The sequence below is a fragment of the Corvus kubaryi genome, unplaced genomic scaffold (genome assembly GCF_017639235.1).
Source record: "Corvus kubaryi isolate FWS band 111438036 unplaced genomic scaffold, C.kubaryi_AGA036_p1.0 37302, whole genome shotgun sequence".
NCBI lineage: Eukaryota > Metazoa > Chordata > Aves > Passeriformes > Corvidae > Corvus > Corvus kubaryi.
This window is the reverse complement of record NW_024581095.1, coordinates 1,700,172-1,722,112: the sequence shown is the minus strand read 5'-3', so window position 1 is coordinate 1,722,112 and position 21,941 is coordinate 1,700,172. Positions and strand designations below refer to the sequence as shown.

Genomic DNA, 21,941 nt, shown 5'->3' with positions numbered 1-21,941 from the left:
TATCTCCATTTTGAAGGGTCGTCAAATGGCAACTCCCTCAAGCCTGATCCCTTAATCCAAGAGCACAGGTGGCACATTATGACTAGTTATTCCAGCTAGCTCTTGTACGTTGCTTATTTGGAGAGTACAATAGGTAACACAGTTTTCAGAGAGGTCCTATGCATCTATGGACACTCTTATTAATAAAAGAGAATAAAGTCAAACTTTGCTCAGAATTGGAAGGGTAGTATTTCTACTCTTTTATGGAAGCTTTTGGTGGACCTGAATGCTTTGTGACTTCAGCTACAAAGAAGATTCAGTATTACTGAGCATTAACCCTACCACTGATGCTAGTACAAATGTTAATGCTGAGTACTTAGTACTTAACACTAAGTATCTTCTAAGCAAAGGGCCAAGAACAAGGTGTAACTAATATGATAAATCTCATTAACACATACATAAGAACAGACATCACTATAATGACAATGAGGTGGCCTCCATACTAAATGCTAGTGCAGTATAAATGGCTTTAGAAGCAAGTTTAACTGAGCCTTGAGGAGTGTGGTTAGAAAAAATACTTCAGGGGTGACTCTAGGCAAGTCAATACATTAAAAAACAGTCCCTGAAATGTAGCTGCCAGCAAGTTAGGCTGGTTGTTTTGCAGACATCCTAAAAGGAAGCTCAATCTACATATCACTTGCTTCTCATTTATTTTACTTGTGCTTTCTGTCAGGAGAAAAGACTCTTCCCTTTATTAGACAGCATCAAACAAGGGGAGGGAAGGACAGAGGTACATGCATCAAGAAAGTCCTTATTTTTGCTTTTTTTTGATGCAAGCTTGACTTACAAGAGAAATTTCTGTGGCCTTTATCGTAACAGTGTATGGTCAACTTCTGTTAAATTTCCAATATGCCCCAAGGACTTTACTCATTTACATGCAGAAGCTTTTGAAATTCTTACCTTTTGTCTTTTACCTGTGGTTTCTGTCTGTTACATCCTGATGATGCAAAGAGTTACCCTTTAGTCACTATCTGTGTCAAGGGTGGATTTTTTTGTTTGTTTGTGGATTTTTTGTTTATTTGTTTATTGTTTGTTTCTCATTCACCTATTTCTCTTATTCCCACATGTTCACACTATGGCAATTTTATCAATTTATACAATTTTATCCTCTCCTAGGCACGCTGGGCAATTTCCTAGACTAGAAACAAAGATATGTTCTGATCTTACAGAAAATTTCTCTTCCTTTAGTGCTGCTGTTGTCACTTCCCAAACATATTCTGTCATGTTGGAAAAGATCCTACATAGATCCTATCCAAGGCATCTTTGTTTCTGCCAAGTACCAGATCTTATCCTTATGCCATGACACATTGGGCTGTAGAACATTTAAGTGTTAGATAGCTTTGGTGGGTTTTGTTTTGTTCTGTTTTTCTTCCTTTTTTTTGTCTCTGTGTGTGTTTTTAAAATGGATTCAGATGTGATATTTCTCTCCAGTTTTCTAGAATATCAACAAGACTTCATTGAAAAAATGATGGGTACAGACAGGAACATACAAAGGCAGAAAAATAAGTTTCTGAGGGCTGGTAATAATTTCAGTATTTAACAGCTGTCTGCATTTGCTCAACTCTACCTCTGCTAAGGAGATTTCCACCCATGGAAGATTTACCCAAAATACTTATTTTTCAGAGGCAATTTTTTGAGCTTAATTTACTGCACATCCTTGCTGGAATAGTTCTCAAGCCTTTGCAGATGCAAAGTCACAGGGAGCTGCCTGGATATATATGATTTTACACGCCTTGCAGATAGCTCAGAGATGCAATTGCAAAATCTAGCTCTCACAGACAGCTGGGAATTTGTGACAGTCCCTGAAGGACTTTGCATCCATAAACCAATGACTGGATTACACTGATCCATAAATGCATTTTTCTCCTATCTCTGGCTAATGCAATACAAATAATCTTCCTGCTGTTAACTGTTTCCGAAGCCATACACAAGACAACATAAAGGACATGGCATATATTCAAACAGAAAGGTCAACAGGTCATTTGCTCTTTATGCTAGCAAAAGAACGTCAATATCTGCAGTGTTGCAGAAAGAACTAAATGCAGAAGTATTCCCTAATTAAAGTTCTGTGTTCAGAAAATTTTGCTAAAATGTAATGATTCATTCAGACCACAGAGGGGATTGGTGACAAAGTCTGGCCTAGAACAGGAAAGCTCAACTCATGAACAAGCTGTGGGGATAAAGCTGCCAGTTTATCAGCAGTTTCCTGCTCCATAAGAAGCCAGGAACCCTCATGGTGATGTTGCTTCCTCAGCACTGTACCCTCTGTCAGCCTGGCTCAGAACTCTTGGTGCCTTGTCACATCCCGTCTCCTTTCTTGACTGCCTGGCAGCCACGGAGAGGAGCTTTCCCTGGCTTCTGCTCCACTGGAAGGCTGGGAAAGTGTTGCTGCCCTGCATGGAGTGAGATCCACAGCAGCAGCAAGGGGCTCTGGGGCACAGTGCTGGGCAGGAGCAGAGCTGTGAGTTGGGACCCACGACACTGAGAAGCAGCTTCTGATGGATAACCATGCCCTGCAAACAACAGAAGAGCCATGGGGCTATGTCTGTGTGAGTAAATTGGACTTGGCCAGGTCAGCTCTCTAGTGATGAGGCTGATGGACACAGGACAACTCATGCCTGTGCCATTAAACCTTCCTGCCCTCAGGAAGCCACAGCTGCATCCAGGGAACCTGAGGAGATGGGCATCATTCACACTGAACTTTTTTAAAGCCACGAGTCACAGGTGAGGAGCATTTCCATGATGGCCAGAGTGACCTGACCGTCCAGCAGTGCTCCTGGTACAGCTCTTGCTACCAGAAGTGCAGCCGCAGAAATTAATGTCGTGTCCTGCAAAATACAGTGCCTAGTCAAGGCAATGTCTAATGAACAAACTCTTCATTGTTACTTTCGAGACGATCATGAAGGCATTTGGACTTTGGACTTTTTCAAACTTCTGCAGGGTCATTAAAAAGTAATTTTGCATTAGCTACAACCATTTTGTTTGCTATTAAAGATTTCCAGGTGTATTTGTTCCCTAATCAGGAAGCACATCCTTGCTTTGTTTCTCTTCAGGAAAATTATTTTTTTTCTATTTTCTAGCTTTCTCATTGACCTCAATATTTGAACGTCTTTGAAAGACTCAAGCAAGGTGATTAACATTCACTACATTTGTTTCTCATTTGTCTCCAAGGAAAGGATATGAAGAACTTTGCTTTGTGTATAAACATTAGTTTTCTGCCTATTTTAGAGAAAAAAATACCCATCCCTTATAGCAGAGTTTAGTTTATATTGCTTCAGAGACCATCACCCACATAATGTGGTCCAGAGAGGTGACCAGAGATTAAAACAACTGCACAAGGACAGCATTTTAGTCCTTCAAAAGTAGGAACTGAGATGCTGATCTTGATTCAAGGAGAAGCCAAAGCAAGGCACCTGGGACAAGTTAACTGTGCGCACTGGGAGTTACTAAGAATATTCTTCCAGCTTTCTCTAAGAGTTGGTATTTTGAAAACACCAAAGGCTGTAGCAGTTTGCAATAGGGTCCATGATGAAAGCATGAGATTATGAAACTTTCACTCCAGAAGCCTTTATAATTTCATAGCAGCTGGAAATGCCCAATAATCCTCCTTGTAAAATCTTTCATTTTAAGAGTTCTAAGGTTTATTTATACACAAACACTTTTCATCAGCTATATACAGAAAGACCTGCCCAAATATTGAAGAGGAAACAGTTCAGCTTGCTGGTCTTGTTGATTTTTGCCCCCAAATAAATCTGAAACATAAGGAATTAGTAAAACTTTATAAAGCTGAAACACTTAGATTTACCTTATACAATCCTGACAGCCTTTACAAAAACCCACCCCTAAACACAAATAAAAGGATTTTTGCCTCAGTGTCTTTTTAGCAGATGTCTAGATGCAGCTGTTATACAGACCTTTATTTCCATACTACCTTACCCCAGCTTGTTAAAGTATCTCCAGTCAAGCAACCACAGCCACAAGGGTGTGATTTAGCCAATTTATTCCTGTTAATCTGAGCCTAATGCAGACAAAGATCCAGAGGAACATCTGATCAACTTTTTGACAGGTTTTCAGCAGCTCAGGTAATCTACAATGATTGCATTTGTGGAAAATACATGCAAGGAGCCTAGCACAGGGAGGTGTTTTTGTAAAACAAGATTTGGAAATATAAGACCCCATAAAATATGAGTCACAAAATTTGACCATGTACCTACCCTGTTTAGATTGGCAAAGCACAGCTGCTATCACAAAGAATTATTTGGTTTTTCAGTGGTGCCAATCTATGGTAGATTCCACATGCTCAAGCTTGGAGCATCTCCCGGAGTGTCTGTGGTTTGAAAAAATGGTTTCACAACTCTGTTTCTAAGTGTACCAGAGCTTCAAACAAAAATCCCAGTCACCTGTACTGCCAATATTGCAGGTTACTAAGGGGGAAAGCTGTAAGAAAAACAACTACAGGAGGCAAGTTAAGATTGCTTTAAATAATTTTATTGTAATGGACTCTTTAAATGGATCGGCTTTAAAGTGACTCTCTGTTAATATGGGGTTTCAGAAATAAGCAGCATAAACCCTCACCTGCTTTAAAATACAACTCTTAATGTTTACAAGATCAGATGTCATCATATTCATTCCATGCATGCTCTTAGCATTGTCATTTTGCAATGCATTATTTTGTTAGGAAACATTGTTTTACCAAGAGGGTGGTCAAACACTGGAACAGGCTTCCTGGGCAGACAATTGATGCCCCAAGCCTGTCAGTGTTTGAGGCATTTGGATGATGTCCTTTGTTGCTCAGCCCTGTCTGACAGTCGGACTAGATGGTCACTACAGGTCCCTTCCAACAGAAACCGTGTATCCTATCCTATCCTATCCTATCCTATCCTAATTATTTATTAGATGTTAACAGTCCTGTTTCTTTCCTTGCTCAAGACCACATGACCTGAAGAAAGCTCGCTTTGGGCTTCTGTTTTCATATAACCATCATGTATGTGACCTGTTGCTTTTCTTGATTTTGCTCCTGTCAACACCACAGTTTATGAAGCATCAGCAAGGCCATATTTATCTTGAGAATCTGGGTGGACATCACTGAGCTCATGAGGAACCAAGCTGAGAGCCTGAAAAAATTAACTTTTTTATTACTCTTAGTAGGACAATTTTCTCATTTAAAAGGGATTATAGCTTGTTTTCATAGAATCAAACAGTATCTTGGGTTGGAACAGAACTTAAAGATCACTTGGTTCCAACACCGCTGACACTGGCAGGGACAGCTTTCACCAGACCAGGTTGCTCAGAACTCCAACCTGGTCTTAATGCCCCCTCGATGGGGCATCCACAGCTGCTCTGGCCAACCTGTTCTAGTGCCTCACCACCCTCACAATAAAGAATTTCTTCCTCATATCTAATCTAAACGGACTCTCCTTCAGTTATAAACTATTTCCCTTGACTTGTCACTGCATGATCTTGCAAAAGTTCTTCATCTTTTTTGGGGGCTCCCTTCAGGTACTGGAAGGCCAGAACTACCTCATCCTGAAGCCTTCTCTTCTTCTGGTTGAGCAATCCCAATTCTCTCAGTCTTTCCTCAAAGCAGACGTGCTCCATCCCTCTAATCACCCTGGTGGCCTCCTCTGGGCTTGCTCCAACAGGTCCATTTCCATCCTTTGATGGGGAGTGTGAGAGACCGAAATGTTAAAGGTTAATGACTCAATCAATCAGCCACTGGCAAAAACAGCAGGTGATTTTATGGGGGCAGATTTGCACCCCCGAAATGATGGGGAAGAGGAGAGTTTTTGGGTGTGTGGTGGCAAAACCTCTGATCTGCCTAAGAACAGCCCAGGTACAGAGCGGGTGAGCCAATGGGGGATGATCACCAGCGGAGAATGGCCACAACAAATCAACCTTTGTTTGGCAGCAAGCTGGGTTTTGGGCCACATAACGGTGAAAGCTGACAAGAAGCAGATCTGGTGAGGTGGGATAAACTTTTTATCGTGCCCATGTCCTCCCTTGCACAACTGGCTCAGGTGTAAAACTCCCACCTGGGGTACCAGGACATTCATATGTAAGCCTGAAGATACTCGTCCCATCTGATGGGGCATAACTGGCTCAACTACACAGTTTTGGTGTTTTTAAGAGAAATACACTTTGTCCCTGTTCAAAGATTACTAGAATATGCTAGTACTACACAGAGCACCTGTTAAGAAGGAAAGTATGCCAGTCTGGATTTGGCATTTCACAAAATTTCCCATTAATCTGTGAGCCTGGGCAAAGAGACTTTGAACCTGCATGGGAAACATCATAAATAGCCATTCTCCCTGGTGAGCCAAATTGCATGAGAGCACTCCCCTCCACAAAGCCTTGAGGTGGTGAGAGATGGGTAGAAAGACCACCAGATGAACTATTTGAGTTTGTTTTAAGCCTTAATAACACCTGGATTTAAAGAGTGAATGACTGAAAGTAAACATTATCTGTCTTTCTCCTACAACCACCTACCACTTAATTAAGAAAGCACTTAAGAGTTTGTCTTAGCCCTTTCTGCAGGTTGAACAATCCCATCCTAGAAATGTTTCTGATAAGACAAGTGCTGAGCCACAGGTTACCCTACCTTAACCATAAAGAATTTGAAGGAAAAAAGGACTTTTTTTTCTAGTAAAGTAGGCCTTTTGGAACCTAGAGAATCCAGCAGCTGCCTGTGACGTTTTGAATTCACTCTAAGTTTTGCATATGAGAAAACAGGGGTAATTTTTATTTTTACAAGAGGCAGTGGCCTTTGTTTTCCACCAGAAAGGTATTTTCCCCACACGACATGTCAAAGATGAAAGAGTGTGCAGTATTATCTATTCCTCTAAAGCTACTTTGTAAATGGATTTATTATAAGGAAATCAAGGAGTTATCTGTGTCAACAGTGCTATTAGAAAAACATATTTCCATCTAGAGTTCTTATACCACATAAAACTAAAATTAATTAGTCACGCTGAGATCTATTGATTAGTGTTGATAAAACTGAGAGATGAATAGTCAGTAAAAGGCAAAACTACTGGAAGAGACTTAAGTGACAGAAAAGAAAAGAGATTACCAACCAGACCCATAATATTTTAAAAATCCGTAGAGTTATATTTTAGATTGAAAAAGATCTCTGGGTGCCATCTAATTAAACTCTGTCAGTCACAGCAGGGCCAGTTTACTAAGGATCATGTCCAGGTGAGTTCTACCTATTCAACAACGGAGATTTGAGACTCTCTGTTAGTACCGTCTAAGTAAAGTTAGCAGCACAGATAAACAGAAAACATCCCATCTTTCTTATTTTATTAAAGTTTATTGCAAGATCAAAGGTCTCACAAAAAAATAGAAACTTACAAATTGTGTGAATAGTTTTAATGCACTCATAAAGAGACATTAAAAGAAAATTGACTAAGATTCTGTACTATATCTGCAATATAATTCACTGGCTTTATTCTTAAAATATTGTTGCCATTTTGGAGTAAATAGAAAGCATAGCATTACACATGTTCACAAGTATTTACCACTTATTTTAAACAAAATCTTTGCGATATATTTTTTTTCCAGAGAAATTAGTTCATCCCCATTTTGAAAAGTCTAATAAGAAAACATTCAACATCCTCACTGGAAGTAATGTGAGCTGATGTTTCTGTTGTAAAAAATTATGCTATGGAAATCAACAAACAGCTTTACAGAGTTATACAGCCATACTAAACAAGCTTCTATGTTATACTGCATTAGGCCTTCTGGATTAGCAAAACATTTTGACAATAAAGGCAACTTTTCAGCTGAAGCTTAAGCATTTTATAGTTTGGATTAAAATGCTGTAACCTTTGAAAAACAAATATCCAGTGTTACACACCTGACAACATTCTTAACCAAATGGTAATACTCTAAAGGTTAAGGCAGCTCCAAATTGAAGCTGCAATGTTTGTATTTTCACAATTCCCTGCTCAAATTTAACTCCTTAGAATGCAGTGTGACAGAGAGTGAGAGAAAGGCTGCTTGGTACTTGGTTGCTGTTCAGGGTTAAACCATAACAGTCTCACAAAGAAAATCAATCATTTTATGTGTTTAATTTGGATATTTTCTTGCCCACACTGTATTAAGAAGCATCTGATCCTACAAAATGGTACTCGCGATGGGACTCATGTTTAGATGGCATTCTCAAGGTAAGCACTATTTGCATTGTGAGATCCATTCTAAAATAAAACCACACAGGAAATGAAAGCGATCCTGTTACTGATTTATACCCATTCATCTGACTGTTCCAATTCATCAACAGAACAGCATAGTCAGAGGAGGCAAGTTCACTTAAATAAAAATTAAAGTTTTTCAGCCAAATAAAATAATAATTTTTCAGCAAAATAAAATGATTTCTGATAGTTGGTGTACTCAGCTATTCTTTGTCTTCATGAACTATAGCTGGTTATCATTGTTAGGCTAAGCACTGTTACTCATTATTAAAATGTCAAGGTGGAAAGATTTAAAAATCACTACAGCTTCTAATATTTAAAAAAAAAGAAAGATGATAAGAAAATGGTAAATAACTGTAGATTTTCTTATTACTCTGTATCTTAAAACCTCTGGGGTAGATTTAGTAAATAAAAAGCATCAAGTTTAGTTCCCAGTTTCGACACAGGCCTCTGTTGATCAACTGCACTGGTGCTAGCACTGAGTTACCATTTACAGATCAAAGGAAACACACATGACCAAGGCAAAGTAAACAGAGGAAAACAAGCTTAACATCTATAACTCAAACTATCCAGAGAACTAGTAGGAATCCACTTCAAGAAATTTGCCAAAGGCTTTTATAACTTTTATGCAAACAAAACCACAACGCATTTCTAAAGTTTTGCTTCAATATTTGTACTTAGTTGTACAGTACATTAAAGTCAGTGTACAGCTTTTGCCATTTTACTGTAACCTCTGTAAACTCACAACTATATTGCATCATATGAAAGGTTATAAACCCTTCTGCAATCCCCATTAGATCTACTGAATGCAGCAGAGTGGAACATGTTGATACAGAAGGTTAGGAGCCAGAAGACATATTGGGTGTCCAGCCCATTTGATAAGCCCGCTCCAGTGTTCTCTTGCAATCCTGTAGCACAGTACTGAAGGTTATATGTGGATATTGCTGTACCAGCTGCTCCACTGTGGCCTCGTTCACCTGCAACACAAGAAAAGAACCTGTGATATGCAGAAAGTGAATGAAGAAGGTAACATTAGGCAAGCTAAAAAAATGGACAAACTTTGGACTCCTGGGCGGGCTTGCAGGATGGGGTTCCTTACTGTTGCTATAGGTTTGGGTCCATTTATCACAAAATAAATATACAGAATGTAATGTCCGTTAGAGAATGAAAAAAAAAAAACAAAGTAAAACCCCATGCTTTGATTTTACTGTAAAGGAAGAAGTTTTACCATCCTGGTTTAACAGAGTGCTGCCCAGAGCAACAGATTTCTACCTTCAAACAGAAGCTATTTACTCAAATTTCAGACATAAGTTTAAAAATGTGAGATATTTTTGGCTTTGGAAAATGAAAACGGATTACATCTATTAATTAATTTATGGCACAGTTATGGAGACATTTACACATACTAAGTAGTAACTCCACAATTAACTTCACTGAAATGAACTTGCACTGTATGGTTGCTATCAACAGGTTTGCAATGAAAAGTACTAGATAATATGACCAAACATGGGGAAAAAAATACAAATTATTCTATGTTGCAGGTAGATCAATTACTCCTATATGTCCCTTCTTCCAAAAGGTAAAAGTCCTGCATGTCTTCACATACATCACTGGCAGAAGATCTTATTTTAGCCTTCTGTTGTGAGGATAACTCCGCAGAGTTGGGATCAATAATTAAAAACATACAAGATTGTTGGGTCTGGCATGTCCCTCTTAAACCTGAGACATCAAAGTTAGCACCTTTATTCTTCATAAGACAAGGCAACCAGACAAGGCCAGCTAAACCTAACACCTTTACAATTGCAGTGCTGTGAGAGGATTAATTTGTCAATTATTTTAAAGATGATTGCAGTTCATATCACAGAGGTAAACAGCTTTCTTCAGCCTTTACACAAATAAAAGATTAACCTAAGAACCATGACTTCTAGTTGGCTCTCTTTGAAATCTTTGCTGAACAGATGGGCATTTTAAAATGCATTGATACTACAGTTGCTGAACCACCTACATCAGTAGGATGTACAACTGATGGCATTGTTTGCTTTTTTTTTATCCACAGTGCTCCACATTCAAGGCCAAAACTAAAAAGCCAGGCTGAAATGTTTACTACCATTACAAAGATCTGTCTTGTGAATAATATTTTAAAGCACGGTAACCACAGTATCTAATAATATTTTTGCCCATAAAAGATAACAAGGAGAGCTTCTTTCTGAACAGTGATTGCACCCAATGACAAGGATAAATGAAAGGTTTAATATCCAGTTCTTCTACTTTGATAATAGATACACTCAATCTTCATTGGAAGTTTCATCTAGCTGAGACTGACTTGGATAGAAAACTGGTTTAACTTCACAGCACAAACTGTACTGCTCTTGCAAATTGCTATGTTACAGTAACATCTTCCAGCGCTGAAAAACAAGAAGTGACTTCTAATAAATCAAAATGAAATCAGAGATAGCACAAGTCCCCCATAATATTTGATATTTACAGCTGAATACATACTTGCAAACTGTAAGCTACAATTCACAGAAATATTGCTTGGAAGGGAAGAATCCCTAAAGTAGCAGTAATTTGCTACTTTATGCCTATTCAAAAAATAGTCAAAAGTCTCTTTTCATCAGAGTTATGCTGCAGAGACCCATGGCACAATCTCTCATGCTACCAGAAACTTATCTCAATGGTTAACTCACCCACAACAAAGATGCTTACAACAGACAGCTGCTCATTTTGCTCTTTCTCAATGGGAAACTTGAAGAAGATGCATTATTTATCTACTAGATAGCTGCAAATATTACCAGTAAATAGAAGTTATGAATTTACCTGTGGTGCATTATTTGTTAGAATAGCACGGATATTATGGCTTTAGAGCCAGTGTCATATGCATACTCTCTGTTATAAGAAACAAGCAAGGTGAATTCAATGTAAAGATGATGCGCACACACAGGAAGGTACTGAATGATCTCCATATCCTGGTGTATTGGACTCAGGACATGTATAGTCTAGCTAGGTATAAGCTGATGTATTTACTACCAGGCTAACTTAAGCATGGCCCATGACACTCAAGAAGGCAGATGATGTTACAATGGTATCTTTTAGTTTTAAAACCTGTGAAGAAATCTATGGTAAACGACCTCGCACTAACTGTTTGTCCTAATTTTTTTCCAATACAATTATTACTAGATAGAATGATAGTTAATAAAATTGTTGCTATTTGCTATTAGTATTTTACTAAACAGAAGAAAGAAGCTTTTGGCATCAAGTGCCAAATACAGTTACAAAATAAACAGGAATATGAAGAAGGCAGATAAAACTATTGCAGAAGTGCCACTGACAAAAACAGCTGTTTTATGACCAAAGCCTGAAGAGTAGAAGCTTTTCTCCATTTTTTACTGGAGCATTAAGTAAATAATTTAAATTATTAGTTTGATCCTAGACAATAAGCTCTGTTATAACTTGTTAAACAGCAAAGTAATGACAAATCCTATGTATCTATTTGGAACCGTAACATTCACAGAAATAAATTACTTTGAGTTTGAAAAACTGAGTTTACTCTCATGATAAAGGAAAAAATTATCTTACAAAGCTTCATGATAAATGATTGAATATATGTAACTTTAAGTTAAATATAAGTATTTTTAATCCTAAGAGAGTAAACAGCAAAGAGTTAAAAACTATGCCCTATTAAATTCAATGTAAGATTACACAACAAAAGAGGGAGAAAAAGGATCCTATTTGGCAGTGGCAAACCAACCCGGATCTAGAGATGAGAAAAAAATTATTCCCTATCAGAAGATTTTGATACCTTTTCTTTACCACGAGAAAAGTCAGGTCAGACACTAAAACAGTGAAAAACTTTTAGTATTTAAAACTCTCCATAGTGTTGGCACTATCTGACAAATATAAAGAAGAGAAATAAAATTTTATTCTTTGTTAATGAATGTGAAAAGTAATATCTAAGTCAACTTTGTTAGTATCCTTGTCATCATTTCCCTAGTGGCGGGATTAAGATGAAAAGAAGTCTTATGCCCAGCCATTAGAACACAAGCTTCTGTCTCTTTGTTAAGATCAGCCTGGCTGGTGATAAAACGAAAGTACTGAATGTCATTCCCAAAATAAGTTCATTACACAAACAGAGCAATTTTCCCTTCTGAGCTTAAACATTCTTCTTCAGTGAATGAAAACTAAAAATCTCCACATCTTAATATGCTGTAAAATGCTATATTTTTCTTTCAGAGAACTTTCATTAATCTTCATCTTTTGAGTTGTCAGAAGAAAGACTATCTGCAGATAAACTACTTAGATTATCTAATACATAATCATTCATTTGAATCTGAATAGCTCTTCAATTATATTTTAACACATAATGAAAGAATGCACCCCTTATCATTAAGAATGAAAATAATAGGTTTGTGCACATCCTGGTCATCAAACAAAAAAAAGAAAATAACAACAAAGACTGGTTTGAAACTTATTTTTTCTTTCTGAAATAAAAATTTATCCCAGGCCAAAGAATTGATTAAAAAACCAAAACAAAGGAGAAGATGGGTTACAGAAACTGGCAAGACCAAGTGGTATCATCTCTCTTTAACTCAATTAGAGCAGTTACTTAGAGGTCATAATTTTGAATACTTCTTGCTTAAAGACACCTGAACACATAATGCCTATTTCCCAGCAGAATATACTTGACTTTGTGACAGATGTTATCTGGGGTAGGACCTCCTTAATTTCTTCTTTGTCTAATGACAGTGTGGTTGTACAGAGAGGATTTAAATATTATCAGTGCTAGAGAATATTTCTCATGTGATAATTAGGAGTTCATCTTGGAAAGAAGAACAAGAATACCCTTCATGTGAAATGGAACGCAGGCAAAAGGGTTTTGTGAGTGCCTCTTTGGAGAACTTTCATTTCACTCTGCTATGTACACACATGTACACACACAGCTACGTGGCTGAAATACATAGAAAAATGGGAAATCAGTGCTCAACACTGTACTCTCCTTTAGGTGAAATGATTTGCCCGTAACAGAAAGCCTGAAAACCCCCACCAATCTGTAAATATTTTTCCCAGAATAAAGTAACCAACACTTCTGAGCTGATTTTTTCAGGCTCAGAGTAAAGTGAAAGCTACTCACATTAAAATATTCATTCATACTTTGATCTAGCATGCCATATTTACTCATTTAGTCTGATTGCCAGTATTTACTGATTTGGTACACCATTCATCTGACACAGAACATCTTCAGAAATTTCTGTTATGCCACCCTTCCACAAGTTTTCATGAAAAATTCAAACTGCAAGAAAAAAATACTTATTAGGTAATTTTATTTTTTTTTCCTTTTAAATGTGCTGTGTCATTTGGTTCTAGTGATAATTCCAGCATTGTTTTCTTTGATTTTTAGATTCTAAAATTAGGGATTTCTGAAGATATAAAATTATTTCAAAGGGCTACGATATTTTTTTTTAAACTTTTTTTTTTTTTTTTTTTTTTTTTTAAATATTCCTACGGCAGATCTTATTAAATTCAAAGGAGTCAAGTTTTCCTAATCCTGTTAAGGTAAATTAGAGATTACATTTGAAACCATCAGCCAAACTAGCTACTTCTTTTTAATGAGACTGATAGCTTCATTCACAGCTCAGGAACAGAAACAGAGGTTATAGGTGCTTTTCCTAAACAGGACTTCCCTAGTTACTTTTCCTTAGCTTGTCTTTAGTTGATACCATGCCCTGGAAATCTTCTCTGGGACTGGATACTCTTTCACTAAATTGTCAAGAATTGCAAGATTTCCTACTGATCTCCAAAACTCCTCCTATGGGTGCATCAAGGTCAGTCTTAGAAGGCAGTTCTGACTCTAAAGCTATTAAAATGTGCCAAGAATGTCTGTGTTATCTAGAGCAATACTGAAGAGTAGAGTCATCACCTGAGCTGTAAGTTTTATGCAGCTCTACATAGTGAATGAGTATTCAGCATTAATCTAAAGAGTTTGAATGGTCTTGTTCAATAACAAAACCTAAAACCCTTCACATCTTAGTGACTTCAGTTTAATGACCAACTCACTTGATAATTGAAAAGAAAAAGTTATCGCCACTCCAAGTTAATAACTGAAACTAATAAGCAGTTATATAAATAAAAAAGCTAAAGTTTGTAAAACTGGATTATTGCAAAGGTGCATCATTAGAACTTCATTCAAAAGCCTGCTTATGTCCCTCAGACCACCATTCAGGGATGATGGCTGAAATAATTTCTGCATAGTATCTAACCTAGCCCTCGGAAGGGACATTGGCTGGCTGATTTCTGAGGCATGTTGGTATCTCCAGTTACATAACTTTATAGGCCAGTCATTAATAAAAAATAACAAACCAATTTAAAATACTCTGAGTCAGCAATATCTGCACAGAAAGGCATTAACAACACATAGAACTGCTAGCTTAATCTTAGAAATCTAGTACTTGCTAAGAATTTTAGGGAAATCTTAGCAGGTGAGAGGTAACATTCAGACCAAAACATTTTCAGGGCTGCCATACAGATAGTTGGGCTAGATAATGGCACAAGTATTATCATTACATTTCTACATATAAAGAACCACAAAATCAACTTCACACAAAAGAAATGCAAATGGATTTGTCCCCAAAAGGTTTTCTGTTACAGCGGGGATTACTGTAACACGCATATATCAAACCAGGAGTCCCGTGGAAAGGAAATATATACGGACAGACAGATTCTTGATAGCTGTTTCAGAGATGTTTATTTCTCCAGCCGCATGGCCGGAGCTCTGCCCAGGAACTGTTCCAGTCACGGGACCAAGGGTCCTTCTGCCCGCGCAGGGAACACAAACCAACCAACGGGAACGAGGCTGAGCAGGGGCAGGGAAACCCCGTGTCTGTGCCCTCAGGGCCCCTCTCCCAGGGCTACACGGCGGGGGGAGGAGACCCCGACAGCTTTCTTATAATAATGTTGACGTTTTTGCTTATGGAGTGGTATTGCAGCATTAGTGGTACTGAATTGTGTGTGCTCTGTCTCAGTACACTTAGAGCAGTATTGCACGAAAGCCAAATTTGTATGCAATGGTCAAAGAAATTACTTTATAGTCATTGTGTGTATCCATAATGATGGATTTGGAAAACATTTTATCTTCCAATTTCTCTAATGGTTTACAACAAAATCCAAAATATACACACTTGGAGTTATAAGCAAAACATTTTCACACAATCTTTCTCTTCTCTAAGTTGTACTTTGCTTCCTCAAGTGAGTGTCTTATAAAAAGTGCACTCTGTTTGATTTTTTTTCTGCTAATAGTTGAATGAATTATATTCTCAGGTGGCCCAATTATAACTGTTGCCTGTAGCCATAACAAAATTAAAGATTTCTGGAAATGTTTTGTGTGAAGTGCACTTGATCAGCTAAGGCAGACATATTCCACAGAGTTTCAGTGACTGCCCTTATGCCCAGGGGCAGAACCTTTGTTTAGGACTTTAATAAAATAACAGCACTACCAATATTAGCACAATATCCTATAGTCCAAATAAAGTCCCTTACGACTTGAGAAAAGAATGTATTTTGACTTAGAGGATGCTGTTATTAAAAAAAAAAAAAAGAAAACCACACATGCACACACATACAAACACTGTATTTGTAGGCTCATAAATAATGAAACTGCCAAGTTTAGTCTGATGTGCTATTATTAGCATGACATTTGACAACTTGTGTTAAACCTTAACAAATAATTACCCATTTATATTTGTAAAGGGGAAGGAGTAGGTAAACAGAAATATCTGCTATCTTTTCTGCCATGTGAATTGAAATAAATGGAATACACAAATCTTCTCATATTCCATGGTAGCACTTCTGGAAGGATTTTACGAAAGTGTAGCAAGGTTGCTTGCTGGAGTATATCTACTTTACAGTTCTTGCTTAAATCTCACCTGAAAGGAATGAAATTCATTGTTGTGGTTGTTTTCTCATGTGAATGCTATTGCCTCAAACTGCCAGTCTGCTGCAAACTACCAACACCCATTTCAGATCTCTGTGAGGATGCACAGTTTTCTAGCACAGCCATTATTTCAGGGCTTTCTGTCCTAATCATTGTTGCCACACATTACTGAATATTGAAGCTGTGTAAGTAATAAAGGTTTCACTCTCAATTCTCTTTTGTGGAGGTTTATTTTTCTATTAAAACAGAGAAACCATTCTAAAGGAGCCTTTCAGTTTGGCTGGTTATTTGGTTTACTAATTCTGCTCATTTCATCAAACTTCTAGACCCCACCTACAGAATATTTCCAGGTAAAAATATTACCAGTACTATACACATTTCAAAAACTTTATTCTTTTAAAAATTGCAGTTAATAAAGACCCAGATGCAGTGAAATGACAGTGGTAATTTATATAGTGATAAATTTCCTTTCAGATTACTTTCTGCCTGTTGAATTAATAACACTGAATATTTTCCTTCCTATTTGACTACATTAACAATAATTTGAGCACATTACTGTAATACCTGTCAAAATGACGGCACGTAAAACTAATGGAGAAATCTTTCTCAAAAGTTGCCAGCTGGCAAAAATAACTGGAAGTTCCAGGGAGCAATGCTTCTAAAAAAATTTCTCCCTTATTTTTTCTTTTTAATTCATAAAAATGCTGACTAGTTCACATTGTACTCTTCCTTAATAGTTGGCCTTGTCATGATTTTGAATTGTTGATCAGCACCTGAGGGCCCATCTTTCTATTACAGAATGACATGGTCAAGTAGATGCTTTTTAAAAACAAGGACAGTTTCATTAACTCTGGAGGATTCCATCTGCAGCCCATTGCCATGGAACTGTTGCAGAGCTATCAGTGTGGACGATAAAAATCTTTTAGCAAAGAAACAGTTAAACTAGAAGAGCAAATTCTTCAGCTTGTATAAAAATCCTTTTTTTTTTTATTTTTTTTATTTTAGCAGATGCTTTCGTTTACACACATAATGGATCTGTTATCCTAGTTAGCAAGGGGGAAAAAGCCAAAAGTAGTATTGTTCAGACTTTTAAAATTGTTGTATTGAAAACCAAAGTGAAATAAATGCTATTCTTCTTTTGTTGTGGGATAGCTGTGGTTTCCTTCTAATGGGATTCGCAGATTTCATGAATCTAAAATCTTCATTATTCATAGAGAGATGTATCAATTGCAGCTCCTACATTATACACATAAAACTTTAAAAAATACGGCAATTCCTTTTTAATATGCAGCAATGTAACTTGAACAAATTATAGTAATTTAACAGAAAAAAAGGGCTACAGAATTTTTCTTAAAGGGAAGGATTGGATATTTTCATTCCTCTTCAAATCACAAAACCATAATTTCAAATCTCAAAATGAACCCCATGGAATATAAAAGAAGAAATGGTAGCAATTTGGCAGGTTTTCTGATCAGGCTAATGATAGTTAGCATTTTCTGAAAGTGGAAGGCAAATTGCTGTGATAATTATATTAAAACAAGCCATGGCTCTGTATTCTCACTATTCTGACATTGATTAGGAACAGTTTAGCTCAAAAGTATATTTGAAATTGCAAGATGTATCTCTAGAACCGAGGATATTGGCTCCTTTTCACTTACCTTCAGTTGCAGACTAGCTGTGTAAATTAAAAGCTTGTGAGTGACAGGTAAAAATGTTTCTCCTAAACAACAGGAGCTGTATTCCTGTTATGCTAATGATTTGCAGTCTTTACTGAATATGTATTTACAAATATTTCTAAAACAGGTTTTGTAGAAGGACAAAGTGATAAATTATATTAAAAGTCCACATATTGTCTAAAAATCCTGTTCTTACTTAAGATGCAAATGATTTGTTAACTGACCATTTTTATTTTTAGGAATCTTTCTTCCTCTCTCTGATAACATAAAATAGTTTGTCTTTTTGTCAGTTGTACTGACCATCAATTTCTGTGCTCTAATATCCCAGTAAAACTAGAATAGGAAATATGTGCTACAATTCATCTGAGAAAGTAATCTGGAATAAGCTACAGGCTTTCAGAAGTATTTTCATGAAAAGAAACCATGTCTTTTTTGAGAAATTCATCTCAAAAGATAGAAAAAAGCAAGGCAAAAAAAAAAAAGAAGAAAGCAAGGAATAAGGGCCAACATGATTTATTAACTAAGTTGTGTATCCTTTCACAGCCAACTTTGTTGGACTCTCTTCATTTCATTCACACATAGTGGTGAATATTGAATTTTGTGGCCTCTGTTTTTCAGTGTCATTTTTCTGCCTATTTTCCCAAGAAATGTCTCCTGCATTTACGTGGAACACTGCTGATAACCATTACAAATGGCACCACAGTTATAGGAAAAGGATCTTGAAATATGAAAATTTTGCATGAGAAAAGTTGCAGGAAGATTATTGTGACACATTGCTCAACCAGTCAAGCTATCACCCAGAAAAAAAAAATCAAATTTTTAGCCTCTATTTCCTAGTTGATACCCAGCCATTTTCCCCAAGGGTGAAGATTGCAAGCTGCCGTTATTTAAAGCTGTTTCACTTCCTGTGAGAGCACAAGAAAGAAGTGATATAAAGACATCTTTCAAATGAGTTCTAGCAATACTTAATATAGAGAACATCACCCTCTTCCTCCATTTTTTAAAAATATGAAATGTAAAGTATATCAAAATAATTAATTAACTAGAACAAGTAAGATCTAGATCACTTTAGGGGTAGGAATGTACAATACACTATGTTCAGAAAAAAGAGCTTGAAACGTGCATTTAAATCCGTTATTTTGATGTAGGCATCATTTTATGCCCTTAGGATGCAAGTAAAGCTCTTAGGAATTCTGATGTCAGCGTTTGTGGGAGGAAAGAAAGCATCCTGTAACTGCCCACACCTTTCTCAAGGTACTTAAAGTAATTAAAGGAAAGGTTCAATTATCCTTTAAAATATCCCCTTTCCTAAGCTGTGATAAAAAATACAGAGCTACAATTAAAATTTGGTTAGAAGAACAAATAGTCATGTTCTCTTTCTGCAATGGGGAGCTAAGCTGAGGTGAATTGAATATAACCCTTATTATGCTTTTCTTGGTGTTTACCGGGGTGACAAACCCAGAGCTGCCATGCCCCTGAGCACAACCTTGGGCTGCAGCCCCCAGCAGCACAGCACTCCTCTGTGCAGAGGGACAGGGAGTTTGTGGTTCCACCCTGCTCCCACCCTGCTCCCACAGCACTGGGAAGAGGTGACACGAAGGAACAAAGCCTGGCTTGCTGCCACTGGGAGTGAAGCACAGCACAAACACAGGCAGCGACACTGGAATGCAAAACAGAAATGCCCTCCCTTTCATGCCTTTTCCAATTACAAACCTCTAAAATGTCCTGCTTAGTCCTTAAATAACTACTGATTTTATCTGTTACTGCTTTCAAAAGAAATGGAGACTCAGAATGGCAACTTTTTTTTTTATGGAACACATGACTTGTGCAGTCCTGAGCGCTGCCTGGTGCCTGCACAGACCCACACATACTCATGTACACAAAAATTTATTTGCACAGTTGATACCCTGTCCTGCGAGAGAGATCAGAAGGGAGAAGGGGCCTGGCTGCTCCCAAGTGTTCATGTTGGTATGCAGACAAGTGGGGAATTCTGTTGCCCAGGACATAGGTGTTTAAAAACACTTAGTGTCTACTCTAGATTGCTTTCACACTTTTGGAGGTCTGGATGATAGTCTCTCAGATGTATCCCATCTGATACAGAAAAGTTCCAACTGAAATATATGCTCTCATTATGATGACCTCATGGTAAAGTCAGCATTTTTTTATGACATTTCTCAACAGAATGTCATCTATTTTAAGGCAAAGACCATATTGCTCTTGTGGTGTGCATGTTAGATGGTAGGAAAAATGATAAAAAGAAAGGTCATGGCAATAGCAGTTTGATGAAAAATGAATAATTTGATTATTTTCATGGTGTGGATCAATAATGCTCTGCATCTACTGAAACACACTGCCTGGAGGCACTTGGATAATCAATGGCATAAAACAGAGACTGCCTTTAACCAGGCTTGCAGCCTCTCTTGATCTTTCTGGGGAGGACCCTTGACGCCTCTAATTTATGTCAAGTGCATATCAAAGAAATTCCAAAGAGTCTGGCTCATAAAGAGTGTTTTAGTGGTACCCATTTGAAGTCGACTTACATATGTTCCTTATGTAACTGTGTTTAAGTACTTCCCTTCCAAATGCCTGGGAATTCTTAGAAAGGCATAAAAGCTACCTGGTACTAGCATAACAGTCAGTACCTTAGAAAAGGAAGTCTGGTTAGAAGGGAAAAATCTAACCTTCTCTTCACTGCAAACTGACAACAGTACAAAGACAAGAATTTCGGCCAACAGGGAGTGTAAATAAACCCTTCTGCACCACCCAAGAATTCTCTTTAATGATGTGCTCGACACTGACATTTTTAATTTAATAGAGCAGCCACTGGAAAAAATTAGTTCTGCATGATATTGGGAAGAGACAGTTGAGAACACGATTTTGTTCAGTAATTTCTCTGTTCATTTGCAGTGGAAAAAGGGAGTTGGCATCTTCTAGCTGCCAAAAATCCCTTAAGTCAAGGATACTTACTTCATTCTGTCTGTGGAGCTATTCTTCCCATCAAGGCTTTGCAAACAAGAAAATAATTCCCAGTGGTAGTCCCACTACTACACTGTTTGCTGTAACAGCGTCTACTAATTTCTTAACATCTTTTAGCTACCATACTTAGAATACTTGCAGATGCACACACACACTTGCAGGCACACAGTCAACAGTTCTTTTCTATCTTCCCTGAAGCTTTCTTAAGGAATATTTATTTTTTCCTTTAGTAGTTGACTTTCACAACACAAAAGATGTTGCATACTCCTCCGTAAAGAACCAGAAAAGTATTTACCAGCAATTAGAGGAATACATACTGTACATGTCAACAAAAACTATATATAGCTTAACTTACGAGGCCGTAAAGCCTGTTTTCAACATCAAGATCATTGATTTTCTATAGCAGTTGAAGACATGATAAAATTATTGCCCTTATTAGATCCTTGTTGATTGTTCAACATTAGCTAAATTCAGAAAATAAATACACATGCAAAAGTGGTTAGATGATTCCGGGTCAGGTCTAATTCCCAGGGTCAAGTTACCCTTTTAACATTCTCTAAGTACATAATCTTAGCACAATCCATCAAAGAGATTCACACACTCTTTTTGTCAGTTGGCTCTTATAAAACACTAATGTTTAGGAGATTAAGTGGACTCAGCTTTGATAGACAGAGCAATTCTTCCAAAGTGCTCAACCTCCTCTCAAACTGGAAACTGCCTAAGGCTGGCTTTACAAAATGCTATTTCTAACTTTACCACTGACCTGGACATTATTATTCCTTGCCATTTGAAATAGTGGGTTTTGTCACTTTCTTCTATGGTGCACTGTGAGGGATGCAAGGTAATGGTTTGGAGCATGAAGTTTTTTAGACTAAAACCTGTTCTTCCATAGAGTGTATCCAACCAAAAATCCACAAGCCTGAGAGATGCTTATGATCGGCATCACAAGCTGGACATTTTGTTGATGATGGCTGGAAAAGAAACAACCCCTTCAAATTTATGTGAAGACTTGAGGTCAGAGATTCTGGACATCCAGTGACTTTTCTTTTAGGTATTTCTGCTGTGTTCCTGGGCCTTTTGATCTCTTTTCTAAACAGGAACATGATTTCTGAAGGCTATATACGGGGGTGAAATGGA

At 37.4% G+C, this 21,941-nt stretch overlaps 1 protein-coding gene across 1 annotated transcript in view; it reads right to left on the bottom strand.

Annotated features, from left to right (window-relative positions):
- Positions 1-7,328: 7,328 nt before the first annotated feature.
- Positions 7,329-21,941, bottom strand: part of FBXL17 (F-box and leucine rich repeat protein 17) — a 276,603-nt gene continuing 261,990 nt past the window's right edge. The window contains exon 9 of the mRNA XM_042028053.1: positions 7,329-9,205. Coding sequence (XP_041883987.1) covers positions 9,068-9,205 — 138 coding nt within the window. The 3' untranslated portion in view covers positions 7,329-9,067. The remainder of the gene's footprint in view (positions 9,206-21,941) is intronic.